This window comes from Podarcis pityusensis (assembly GCF_964106645.2).
Source record: "Podarcis pityusensis genome assembly, chromosome: 5".
Lineage (NCBI taxonomy): Eukaryota > Metazoa > Chordata > Lepidosauria > Squamata > Lacertidae > Podarcis > Podarcis pityusensis.
Window position 1 is genome coordinate 74,923,291 of NC_138032.1, and position 12,719 is coordinate 74,936,009.

At 41.3% G+C, this 12,719-nt stretch overlaps 1 protein-coding gene across 38 annotated transcripts in view; it reads left to right on the plus strand.

Moving 5' to 3' along the window:
* Positions 1-12,719, plus strand: part of ANK3 (ankyrin 3) — a 393,167-nt gene that overhangs the window by 318,972 nt on the left and 61,476 nt on the right. For 32 of the 38 annotated variants that reach the window (XM_081004830.1, XM_081004842.1, XM_081004817.1 and 29 more), the window contains 2 exons: positions 4,192-4,315; positions 9,077-9,179. In XM_081004830.1, the coding sequence (XP_080860956.1) occupies positions 4,192-4,315; positions 9,077-9,179 (227 nt within the window). The other 6 variants (XM_081004835.1, XM_081004831.1, XM_081004834.1 and 3 more) reach the window with 6 other exon arrangements.

The window sequence follows — 12,719 nt, forward strand, 5'->3', positions numbered from 1 at the left end:
TTTACTAACACAGTTTTAGCAAAGCACCGTCCTCCTCCTTCCCTTCCACATAATGTGCTTTTGCCTGATTTCTGGCTGCCCCAGTGCCTGCATGTTTAACCAAGACCGGTTAGTATCAAATTACAGGGGGGGGGGGAGAACCTGACACCCAAGCTGTGCGCTTATTTACATACAAATAACTCAAGCGCTTGTCTGTATGTCACCATTCAGTCATCTTGTTAGACTAGGCTTGCCAGAGGAGTTTTCAATCCTATCAGAAGACACCGTAGATTGCGTGGTGTATGTTTCTTTTTGAGGAGATCTTTACCTCCAACAGCAGCTGTCAATTCCTGCGTCTTTAAACTTTTGTTTCGTTGCACATTTGGAAGAAAATTCGGGTGGCTTTTGTTTTTTGTGGGTTTTTTTGCGAGGTTCGAGAGGACAAAGGCGCACATTTCGTAAAATGCAGGCGCTGGAAGAGATCAAGATGTTAAGAAGAGCCCAGCTGGTGTGTGGAAAGTGAATATGACCCACAGAGATTAGGCTCTTATACTGGTTTGGAGATTAACTATAAATCGCTGCTTAAGGACTAATAGGACTAATAGGAATTCTTGGAAACATCAAGAGGCAGGCAGGAAAAAAAAGTTTTATAGACCAGGCGGGTGAAAATGGCTTTCCAAAACAGTAAGACTTTTCTACCTTAGTATTTACTGCGGTGTTCATTCCCCCCCACCCCCCACCCCGATTTTGTGTACTCTTGTGAAAATATCTTGACAAGACTTCTAAGCTTTTACAAAACTGTTTCTTAAAATAATTGCTCTGTTGCCAGGTTGCAGGGAGAAAGTCGATCTGTTATTTGGTCAATTGCGAGGCAGCAGAGAGCTTGAAGGGAGTATTTTTAGAACTGATTTGTGGCTTTAAAGTGGGGCCTCGTTTGTGGTTTGCTTTTTAACATTACACCCCCCCCCCAGGCCAAGGGAATAGTTAACCTAAACTCTGCATAATCATTGGGGGGGGGGTGCAGATACTGCTTCAGGAATGCTCTGTGAAATGCTTATTTTCAGTTGTGCAACTTTTAGGAAATACAAATATTTATCCAAAGGGAGGACAAGGGATAATTTTTTGCATTTAGAATTGAGCTGTTGTACTGTAAATTGAAAAGGGAGTTGGAAAGGGAACCCGAAAACCTCAAGGGGCAGTTTTATAATATATTTCCCACTATTGGAATGTAGGTCTGACAGTGACATAATGGGGTGAAGGTGAAGTTGGTGGGAGTGCGTTGCTGTTCCTTAACCCTCCCATTGCTGCACTGCTTTACTTTTGAATTCAAGGGCCAGCTTTTGTTACCTGCAGTATTGTGATAAAAGTTTTATCAAAACAGCAAGGGGAGTTGCTGTTAAATACTACTGATGCTTTACTTATACGAGTACAGAGTTGTCAAAGTAGCTCTTATCTAAGCTTGTGTTAACGCAGCACGTGTTTTATTATTGATTCAAGTATTATACAGGTTTTATATTTTCATTTTTTGAGTTAAACTATTGAAGGGATTACTATGCCCCTATACCCATGATAAAACACATGTGGGATATGAAATGGTTACATCTAAACCTAGAGGACTCAGTTTACAAGGAAGAACTGTGGAATATTAACATATAATGTTTTCATATTTTCCAGACACTGTCTATTAGGTTTTCCCCTCAAACTTTTAAAAACACTCAGGCCCACATCTAAGCTTATATTGCCTTCTAAGCCTCCCAATCCATCACCAGCCATCTCTTTGGCAAACACACAGAAACATCACTCTCTGCTCTCTGTATGCCACTGGCTTCTTTATATGAATGTTTAATAGACTGGGGACATTGCACTGGAAGAGGGAACTAGTAGAGTTCATACACACATCCCCTGCACCTGTTGAAGGAAGTTGTGGAGGAAGCTGTGGGTCTGACTGGGCAAATCCTGCTGGTGCACATCACTGCTCCATCGCCTAAAGTCTGCACGTTCAGATTTCACTAGAAAGAGTTATACTTGTCTTCTGAAACACCATGCACAGCTCCTTCATGTGAGGAGGAACCTTGTATACATTGGTGTGTGAGTAGAATTCCTTCTGATGTAGTTTGAATGCACGGAGAACAGAGTGTAACAGCACCACATAGACAGCACCCCCTTCTTGGAAGCAGGAAACGCCCATGTATTGCTTATCTCTTTGTAGGCACTATGACCCTCCAGCTGTTGTTGGGCTACAGGTCCCATCATCCCTGACCACTGGCTAGGCTGGCTAGGATTGATGGGTTTCAGCAACATCTGGAGGGCCACAGGTTTCTCAGCCACATTCTGTGGTTAGCACAGCAAAGCAGTGATTGCAAAATTGGACCCTCACAGCTGGAAGGAAAGTGATTTTGACTCTGCATGTTGCAAGATCATCTCCTTCCCAGAAATTCTGTGGCATGGAGACCATTTGAAATTTATCTTACTGGGAAAGATGTTCTCTTAATTCATCCTTAATAAGAGATGTGTTTGTAGTCATGTGATGCTTTTGTTGCTTGTTATATTTTCATTTATACATGGATCCCTCTCCCCCACTATTTTAAAATATGAAGTCTTTCTTAAACCCCTTAAGCCTTGACAGGTTAAATTCAAGTTGAATATTATAGTTCCTAATCCTGAACTGAAAATTCTGTTGGCCGTTCTGAAACATGTGCCGATTCTCCCAATGTTTTTAAATCATTCCTGCTGTTTTTGCAAGAAGGATTTTCATACACCAAGACTAGGGTGCAGTACCATTAATCTCTTAAACATGGTTACACATAGGAGTGGGCTGGTGAGAAGGCGCATGAACTCTCCTCCACGCACAGGCCTTAGCCATGGTTAAGAGTTATGTTGGTACTGACCACAACCAGGATCTGAATCTGGTTTCAGAACCCTGGTTAATGGAGAACTCTGGTTACCCTTAGTTATGCTTAAAGACAATGCTGATATGCTTTAAAGCTTGTGAGGAGAAGGGGGATTTGAGCCAGAGAGGGGGGAGGGCAGGAGGAATAAGCAGGTGGTCTCACACCTTGCTCCCTAGCCATGGTTAAAGATGGGCTGCACTGTGCTGTGGTCTTTATACAGTCTAGAGACCACAACCCCCATGATATAGTGCTAATGGGAGCACAGCAGGCATGTGTTAAGAGACATATACCCTTTTAAATAAAGAATAATACTGAATGAAATTAAACTGGAATTCCCTGAAATTTAGTTGATGGGTCAAATTCAGGAACTGGGACAGCAAAGTGGGAGCATTTGAATAGCCACAGGTTTGGTCTTTGGCTTCTTTCCCATTACATTCCCATCTGTCTAATACAGATTGTGTGTATACTGGGCGGGCAATATTTCTGTCTTAGTCAGGGCTTTGCAAGCTGCTGACAACAGATAAATGGCCAATTGTCAGAATAGTCAAGTTGTAGCAGCAGACCTGGGCCAGAATCTGCCCCACCCATATCTTTACAGTAATGAAGACCACCACCCCACCCACACATAATTCAGCTATAAAGCTAATAAAAGAATCAATGTGAGTAGCAAATGAATGTATTTGAACCAAAAGGGTGAAATGTGCAGCTTTTTGTGGGTCTTTGTAGGTGGGGAGGGGAGGGATATATGAGAAGTTTCGTTCAAAAAGGCTATAGATTAGGGCTCAGCAACTGGATGCCATTAGGCTGAATCCAGCCCTTTGAGGGACTTCTTGTTTGTTTTGCCTCAGATGCCAACTTAGAAAGGTGAAAGAGTAATATAGAGGGAGCAGAATCTTTAGTAATGGGATGAGCCAGTGGGCCATTTCAGAGGGGTGGGGTTGTCACCTCAGTCCTCCCACGAAATCCGTTTTTTTGAGCACAGGGTGTTAACATGCTAAGGAATGCCTTCCATTCAAGTTACTTCTGTCTGTCTGAGGCTGTTAGAGTGATTGGACTAGCACCACACCTGATATAACCTGCTAAACTACTAGATTTACAGGGATAAATGTCATTCTTTGTGCTTATATATATATTAACACCTTAAAGGGTTTTTCTCTCTCTCCTTTTTTTAAAAAAAAAAAGTTGTGCAGATAACATATAGTTGGCATTTATAATACAGGGGATGCACTGAGTTCACTTTCTAGCAACCTTACTGAAGGACAGTAGGCATTTCCTTTGGCTGTGTGTAGCTTCTGATTTCAGCCTGCTTTTGTGCTGGCAGGTGAAGATGCAATGACAGGAGACACGGACAAGTATCTTGGGCCGCAGGATCTAAAAGAACTGGGAGATGATTCTCTGCCTGCAGAAGGATACATGGGCTTCAGCCTAGGAGCCCGATCTGCCAGGTATTCAGCATGTTCTTCACATGTTCAATATAATATATACACCCATGCAGTGCATTTTATCACTGGAGAAATGAAGCAGAGTTCCATAATTTGGCTGCCTGATTACTCTGTCATTCAAACATGCGTCTGCTATTTGGTTTCATGCTTCTCTCTGCCCTCTGTGATGGCTTTGTTATGGCAATAGTTGAAAGCAGATTAATTCTTCGTGTTTTCTTCTTCGTCTGGTATCTGCTCATGCTCTAGATATGTCAGAAGTGTTCCTTTGGAAACAGCTGGAAGCCTATCTATGAGCCAGACCATTTAGTCCCCAACGAACATGTAGCCAAGAAGGGGGGGGCGGGAGGCTTTTGTTCAATAATTTGATTATAATACTTACTGACACTAATTTTCTTTCAAGAATGAAAATGACATAGATTCATGCCAGAAAAAAATGAAAGATGGTTGTTTGGCTAATCCAGATACTTCACTTTCCCAAAAGGTGCAGATGGAGAATAATAATAAAAAAGTTTAAATCTGTTTGCAATTGTTTGCATTGCTAATTGCTGTCTTAAATCCTTTGCAGTGTTTTGTTACCAAAGGAACAAGCAGTTTTCTTGCAAGGGAGTAAAATAGGTCACAGTTTTTTTCATGAGTGATTGCTATCTTTGCACTTCGAGACATTCAGTCATTCATATTATTGGGAATTTCTGGTTCAGATATCTGGCCTTGCCTAGCGTCTAAAACAAACAAGGCACCACAAGCAACTCAAGAGATTATTTTCATGGTTGTGGATTAGCAGCCTGTTTACTGACAGTTGAATTATTTTGAAGCTAATAATTAAACCTCACAAGCCTGAGCCCTGAGGACTTTTTCCTATAGCTTAATGATCTGTTGTAAAAAGTTCTTCCATTGTCTAACAGGGAGTGGCACCTCCCACAAGGTAAAACTTGGATGTTTGCATCTTTCAGTCTTGATTGTTGTGACTGCATTGAGTACAGAAGCATGCACCCTAATTTTGCACTGTATTCTCTTGCTTTGCCTATAAAACCTCCTTGGTCATTTAATCAACTTCTTTTTGAATTATATGTGAAGAATAGCCGTTAAACAGTACTATGTTGAATTTTAGTCATCTGTGTTTAGTTGCCCAAATAACATAGAATTCAGTTGATTAAGCTACTTATGTGTGTACTTATTCTGTGAACTGTATTCTGTGGTTTTAACAAATAGACTCTTAGTAGTAATCTACTGAGTAGTACCTAGTGAATCAGTGACAGCTCCGCAGACCCACATATCCGTCAGATATTAATGGGATGTTAGCACATCATAGTAACTGTTTCCTAGAGATCGGAAATCCTGAGTGTACTTTGCTCATCTTTGACTCCTCGATAAAACCTTAAAAAGTCGCATACTTCTGATTTAACAGTACCATTATTTCTCACTATGTAGCTCATGTTTACATCTGCAATATATTACATGTGTGTTACACTCAGATGAAGCGAACTGATATCCAAATGCATCTATCCACTGCAGACCCCAGATTGACTTTACTAGGTTAGATGTGCTTAAGTGTGTTAAAGATTGGGTTTTTTTTAAAAAAAAAAAACACACCAAAACCAAAACATTCCATATCAAACAATGGCATTGAAATTCACTACTTTTTAGGGAACTTTCCACATCAGCTTAATCTGCCACAGAACCTCTGTACATCGCAGATGATTCCAGATCATGTTCTAGAATGCACGCTTCCTTGCATACCTGCCACCCCACATGAAGAAGTGTGTACCCTGGAATAAAAACAAGCAAACCACCCACCCACCCCTGTCGCCACTGTGCACTGCAAAGGAACATACCAGGATGTGCAATTTGTCCACCTAGCCCATCTTTCTGCACTGGCAGGCAGTGGCTTGCTAGCATCTCATGAAGAGGTCTTTCTTATTGCCAGCTGTTGCCTTTTAACTTAAGATGCTGAAGTTTCAACCTTGTGACTTCTTGCATGCAAAGCTTGTGCTCTAATGCTGACCTACATCATCTCCCAATAGTAAGGGGGAGGGTTGGGGAGGGGAACGTGTTCCACCAAAGCGTCTCAGCCATTGCTGATCTTCTTAATGAGGAAAAGAACTGGAGGGGACCTGGGATCCCCTAGAATACAGTTTGAAAGCCACTACTATAACCCATTAAATATAGCCAAACACCCGCGTAGATTTCTGAGTGTAACATAACAGAACGAACCACATTGAATGTCTTAAGTCATTCAGCCATGGCATTGTGCTTTTTTCACTGTCTGATTCTTTGCTTTCTATCTCTCCTTGTTTCCCCCTCCCCTCCCTGTCCATTTCTTAAAAAATAGTCCTAAGGTCAGGTAAGAAAGCATGGCAGCCTTGTGACATTTCTCAGCTTTTGCCATTCATCATTTATTTATTTTTACTCAGCATTGTGATGTGATGTGACTTTTTCTGTTGTGTCCCATGTTAGATCATACTATTTTGGTTACTGCCAACGTAATATATGACCTGATTTCATTGAATGTTTTGAAGGGGGAGAAAAGATGATGGGGGAGGGAAAGATGAATGTTTTTAAAGACCCAGGGCCCAGGTTGAAGTTGGTGGAGCTGAGCACCAGGATAAACGTTCTAAATGCAATATATACTGGGGTGGAATCTTGGGCGGAAATTATTAAGAAGTGCAAAGTGCATGTCGTAAGTTGTTAAAGGTATATACTGTTGTTAAAAAAAAACTAGTTTAAAAGCATTTTTGTTTTGCTGAATACAATTATTTTCTTTGACATTTTTATTTCTTTTCAGTTGCAATAGTAAGCACGTCTGAATGCTGGCATGTTTTCTAACATATGCTCCATGTAGCTTCCAGGGTTAATGTGCGTGACACATAGACTCAACATTTTCCTGGGTCTCAGTATATTCAAATTGTTTTCCTCTAAACTCCCAGAGAAGGAACGAAGGCAGGAAATGATCTAGATCAGTATTCATTTAGCAGATTTCAAGTGTTCAAAGTTCTTCCCGTACTTTATTTTAGTAATACTCAGAACAGCCTTGCAAATTAATCCAGTACCATTATCTCAATACTGCCGATGGGGAAACCCAAGGCTGAGAGAATGATGCCTTGACTAAAGCCATTTAGATCGTTTGTAATGAAGCATGAAAGACCAGTGCTAAATCCAGTGCATTTCTTCTGCGCTTTTTGTGTACTGTTTTTATGGCCAACCTAACTTACAGTGAGTCAGGCAGAAGAGGCAGCCACAAGCAAACTGGGGCTAGGATGAGCTTTCTACTCAGCCACAAAATGAACTGTGCAGAATGCCCACCTCTCAAATAATAACAATTCATATAGAATTTCCTTTTTCTAGATCACTGTAATTTGTGCACCATTGGAAACTGCTGTCATTTTTGTGGAGAATAATGGACCTGGGATCAGTACAGACTGATCTCTGCATCTATAAGAAGTTTCTGTGCCTGTAATATAGCTCCTTGCTGGAGGGAGATTTATCAAGCCCAGCTTTTCTTATTACTGCATCCTTGCAGTGGTAGAAATCACAGGTTCCAGAGATATCCCAGCTGCATGGTGATCAAAAGCAAAGGAGCCCCTTCAGGCTAGGGGCTGGCAGTTCCTGAGATGGATTGGTTTTGTTCTAAGCTGTAATACACTTTAAAGGAGGCCAATTTAGGGATAAGATGAGCCTTCTACTCCAGATGTAAATTTTAGAGAGCAAAAGTCGCTGACAACAGTGGCAGCAGCACACTAGTGCAATCAGTACACTGGATTTATCTACCCTTTGATAATGAGGTCTCTTAATTAGCAGGGGGCAGGGAAATAATAAATATGCATTTGTGTGAAACTGGGCTAGCTAGAAAAGTCAGAGGTCCTAGGCCATACCATCATAAATCCCTCGTAGAAACCAGCAGCATTTTAGAAAGTTTCTGTTCATGCTAATCCCATTTACTAGGGAGTCTCATTGAACTCAGTTACACTTTGAGTAAACATGCTTTGGATTACACTCCACATTTCCTGAATATATTTTTACTACATTTATCTAAAATCCAACTATATATTATCCTGATTTTAAGTGGATCATTGCAATCCCTTGTCTGTCTACTAATTAAAAAATTCAACTGTGTTCAGTGGGGCTTAAAGGTAAAGGTACCTCTGACCATTAGGTCCAGTTGTGGCTGACTCTGGGGTTGCAGCGCTCATCTCGCTTTATTGGCCGAGGGAGCCGGCGTACAGCTTCCGGGTCATGTGGCCAGCTTGACTAAGCCACTTCTGGCGAACCAGAGCAGCGCACGGAAATGTGTTTACCTTTCCGCCGGAGCGGTACCTATTTATCTACTTGCACTTTGAGGTGCTTTCGAACTGCTAGGTTGGCAGGAGCAGGGACCAAGCAACGGGAGCTCACCCCATCGTGGGGATTCGAACCGCTGACCTTCTGATCGGCAAGTTCTAGGCTCTGTGGTTTAACTCACAGCGCCACCTGTGTGGGGCTTACCGTACTTTCGGGTAATTGTGTTCAGGATTGCAGGCAATGGGTTGGATACCAATATTCCTTTATTATGACTAAAGTAGTGGGTGGAACTTTTTGGATCCAACACATTAGAGGAAAACCTCTTAAAAATCGTGGTACAATTCCTAGCATACTTTAAAATTCTGTTTCATCTATCATATTCTGTTTTATTATCTTTCACTTGTTCCCTGGAAGTTGCATGCATTAATTTTTCTTTTGTTCATCTCATTGTCATCTTCATACTCTGTGGTAAATTGTAAATACAACCAGCCTCCGCTCCTTCAGTTCGGATAGGTCCTACACCTTGAACAGAAGTTCTTTCGCCCGGGACAGCATGATGATTGAAGAACTCTTGGTGCCCTCAAAGGATCCGGTGAGGTTTTTTAATTGATTCTGTGGTTTGGAGCATTTTATAGAAATAAATAAATGTTTTACCATGCAGCTTAGCCTCTCCTGCTAGAACATACATTATTTATGTTACAGTAGTAGGGTTCTGAAAGTTTTTTATTTATCAATTCTTTCGGTCAATCAAAGTTGAAATTTTAATCATAGAATCAAGCATCAATCGGTCAATCATACCAAGTAATCCATTGGAATTTACAGCCCTGGTAATGATACTTTCTCAATCAATACTGATATTATTGCCCTGTGTTTCAGAACAGTAGAAAAGAATGTAGAATTAATGTGAAGTCACAAGAGCTTTTCTGAATTAATACAGAGTATGTGGTTTATTGGCAAAAGAAGATAGTTTCTTTTCAAAATCTGTAAACCATATATTGGGTATAATTGAATATGGTAGGGTTAGAGATAAATTTAACTTGAGAAACAGTGTTTGAACACTACTTTTATACTGCTGAAATCTACAGGGCAAAATCAGTGTGGCTGCAATAAATTCGAGAATGGTTATTCAAGCTACATATAATTGCAGTTGTTTGCCAGCTTGGGAGAATTTCAATAAATAGCAGTGTTTTCTTTCTCTGATAAGTTAGTATTTTTAAAGGATGTTGGAGTTAGCTTTTGCTTTATATCACAAAAGACCACAAAGCAAGGATGACTGACATATTGGTAAATGTGTTTGATCTATCAGAGTAGGGCAGTATCTGGATTTTGCATGCAATACAGTAAGATTATTTTACATTGAATAGCCAATTTCTCTTTGGGAGAAAGGCATGTCCAATAACAGACAAGGCTTCTTATTTGTGTTAAATTGCTTTACAATGGCCATCCAGGTAATTATCTTCTTCAAGATATTATGTGTTCTTCTTAAACTGGTTTTCTTGGAACATTTTTCTTGTTACAAGAGACAAAAACGTAGGATAGATGGCAACAACTGTCTCTGTCTGAGATGAGTCTGTAGTAGTGACACCTGCATGTTGCCAAAACCTGATTGTCTAACTAGCATTGTGATGTCACCACATCGCCAGATGATCTCCAATTGGCTGGGATTATGTAGTTGCCTTTGCCCAGCCCCTAGCATTACTGAAAAGACCAGAGAGGTGTCCAGTCGGTGCATGGGGGGAAGTATGTCAAAGATGCAGGGTGCTGCCCACCTCGAGAGTCACACCAAATTAGGAACTGAGAAGGATGTTGCTGCAGCAGTGGCTGGGATCTGGAGCACACAACAGTTCATGGTTCCTTCTTCTGAGTAGGGTGCAGTGATAGAACGCCACATGCTGTTGGGTAGGCATTTTCCAGTCTGGGCTTTAGTTTGGATTCATGACTGTTTTTGCTGCTGGTGTCTCAAGGGGGTGATTGGGGAGAGGTTCGGCATGGGAGGGGAGGGTGAACAGGCAGAATAGGTCACCCAATTTTGCAGACTCCCCCGGTGGCACATCTTCTAAGATGGTGATCTCTGGGAATTGTACCTGTCCTCTTGGTCTCCGTATGTGTTAGGTCTGGGGTGGGGCTCCTCTGATGGTAATGATTGCAAACATTCTTAACAATGGGGTTTGGGAAAACTATTTTGGCCTCCTACCCAAAGTCCAATTTACTTCCTTTTATAAACCTACCATTTACTGTTCTGCTGCAAATTTTACGACCTCCAGGTTTCTTTTTGCTTCTCTCTCCTTCCTTATTGTCTCCCACTATTAAATTGTTAGCAGAGTTTGGTCTTTTTATTTAAAAAACAAAACAAAACAAAACACCTGCGCATGCTGCTTAGTTTTGAGAGGCTGCAGATGAAACATTTTTTGAGTGTTCATTCCTTTTCAGGCTATATTCTACTGACAACTGCGTGAATATGCCAGCGTATTTCTTTTGATTAAAAGAAGTTTCACCCAGACAGTCAGAATATATAGCAGCTGGATATCCAATTCTCATGCTGTAGAATAGGGTGTGTCTTTACAGATTGCTGTTTTCTGCAGGGAATATGAAAGAGTCCTTAATTCCCTAATGAAAGGGCTTTAAGAGAAGTGGCATTCATTAAAAGTTTAAATGTAGCATTCTTGTGCAGTGACCTGGATAGCAATATTTTGGTATTCCTGTCGTGCTTAGCAGGCTTGTGTGCCCACAGTGGCTTTCAGTATGCTTGAATTGCTATTCCTGACTTCCCTGATTTTGGCAGGAGTGGCAAATCTTAATTTTAACCCTCTTGTGAAGTGTATCATATTACGTGTAATCTGCTGACATGGGGGTCAGGTCAACCACAAATAAGCCTTAGTTTAAAACAACAGCAATAACAACAAGGAAAGATGTATTTGGCAATGGTTCCATTTAATGTTAAATAGGAAAATGCATTTAGGATTGTTTATGGCAGAGCTTTCCAAACTTTTCATGTTGGTGGCACACTTTTAAGACATGCATCATTTTATGACACCGCCATTCAGTTTTACTAGCAAACCGGAGGTTAAACTAACCCCTTTCCAGCCCCGGGAGGAGCCCGGGGAGCTTTCACGTGACACAACTGTACACTGCAGCTGACACACTAACATGTTGTGACACGCAGTTTGGAAAGCTCTAGTTTACAGCTAAAGGTATACAGGGAAGGTCTGTAATAGTCCTCCGTGTTGATTTCTCAACGCTTCCCTCCTTCAGCTAAAAATCTCCAGTATTTATTCATTTTTTGAAATAGAAAATACAGTAGAACCTTGGGTTACATACGCTTCAGGTTACATACGCTTCAGGTTACAGGCTCCACTAACCCAGAAAACCTAGTACCTCGGGTTAAGAACTTTGCTTCAGGATGAGAACAGAAATCGTGTGGCGGTGGCACGGCAGCAGTGGGAGGCCCCATTAGGTAAAGTGGTGCTTCAGGCTAAGAACAGTTTCAGGTTAAGAATGGACCTCTGGAACGAATTAAGTATGTAACCAGAGGTACCACTGTACTGAATACATAACACTTCTTACCTAAACTGCTGCATGAACACACAATTGTTAATGAGGTATTTAATAAGAGATTTCACCCAGTTACTGAAAGGTCATTTTTTCATTTTTCAAATCCACTTTAATTGGACTCAGACGCCCACTGTGCTTTTTTAGTTTTAGTTTTAGATAAACACATACACACTGAGGACACTTGGGCAAGCTAGAATTCAATAGAACTACACTCCCTGTGCTATAGGAAGATATGTGGCGTATGAACTGCCCTAGATAGGAACACACAAAGCTGCCCTCCACTCAGACCATTGGTCCATCAAGCTCAGCATTGATAGCAGGGTTTCCCAAAGATTGGTCTCCAGCTGTTTTTGGACTACAACTCCCATCATCCCTAGCCATCAGGACCAGTAGTCGGGGATGATGGGAAGTGTAGTCCAAAAACAGCTGGAGACCAATGTTTGCGAAACCCTGGCACTGGCTGGCAGTGACTAGTATTTCAGACAGGATTTCCCAGTCCTGCCTCGAGATGTCAGGGACTGAACCTGGGACTTTCTGTGTGCAAACTCTGACACTGAGCTATGGCTCTTCCTACAACAAT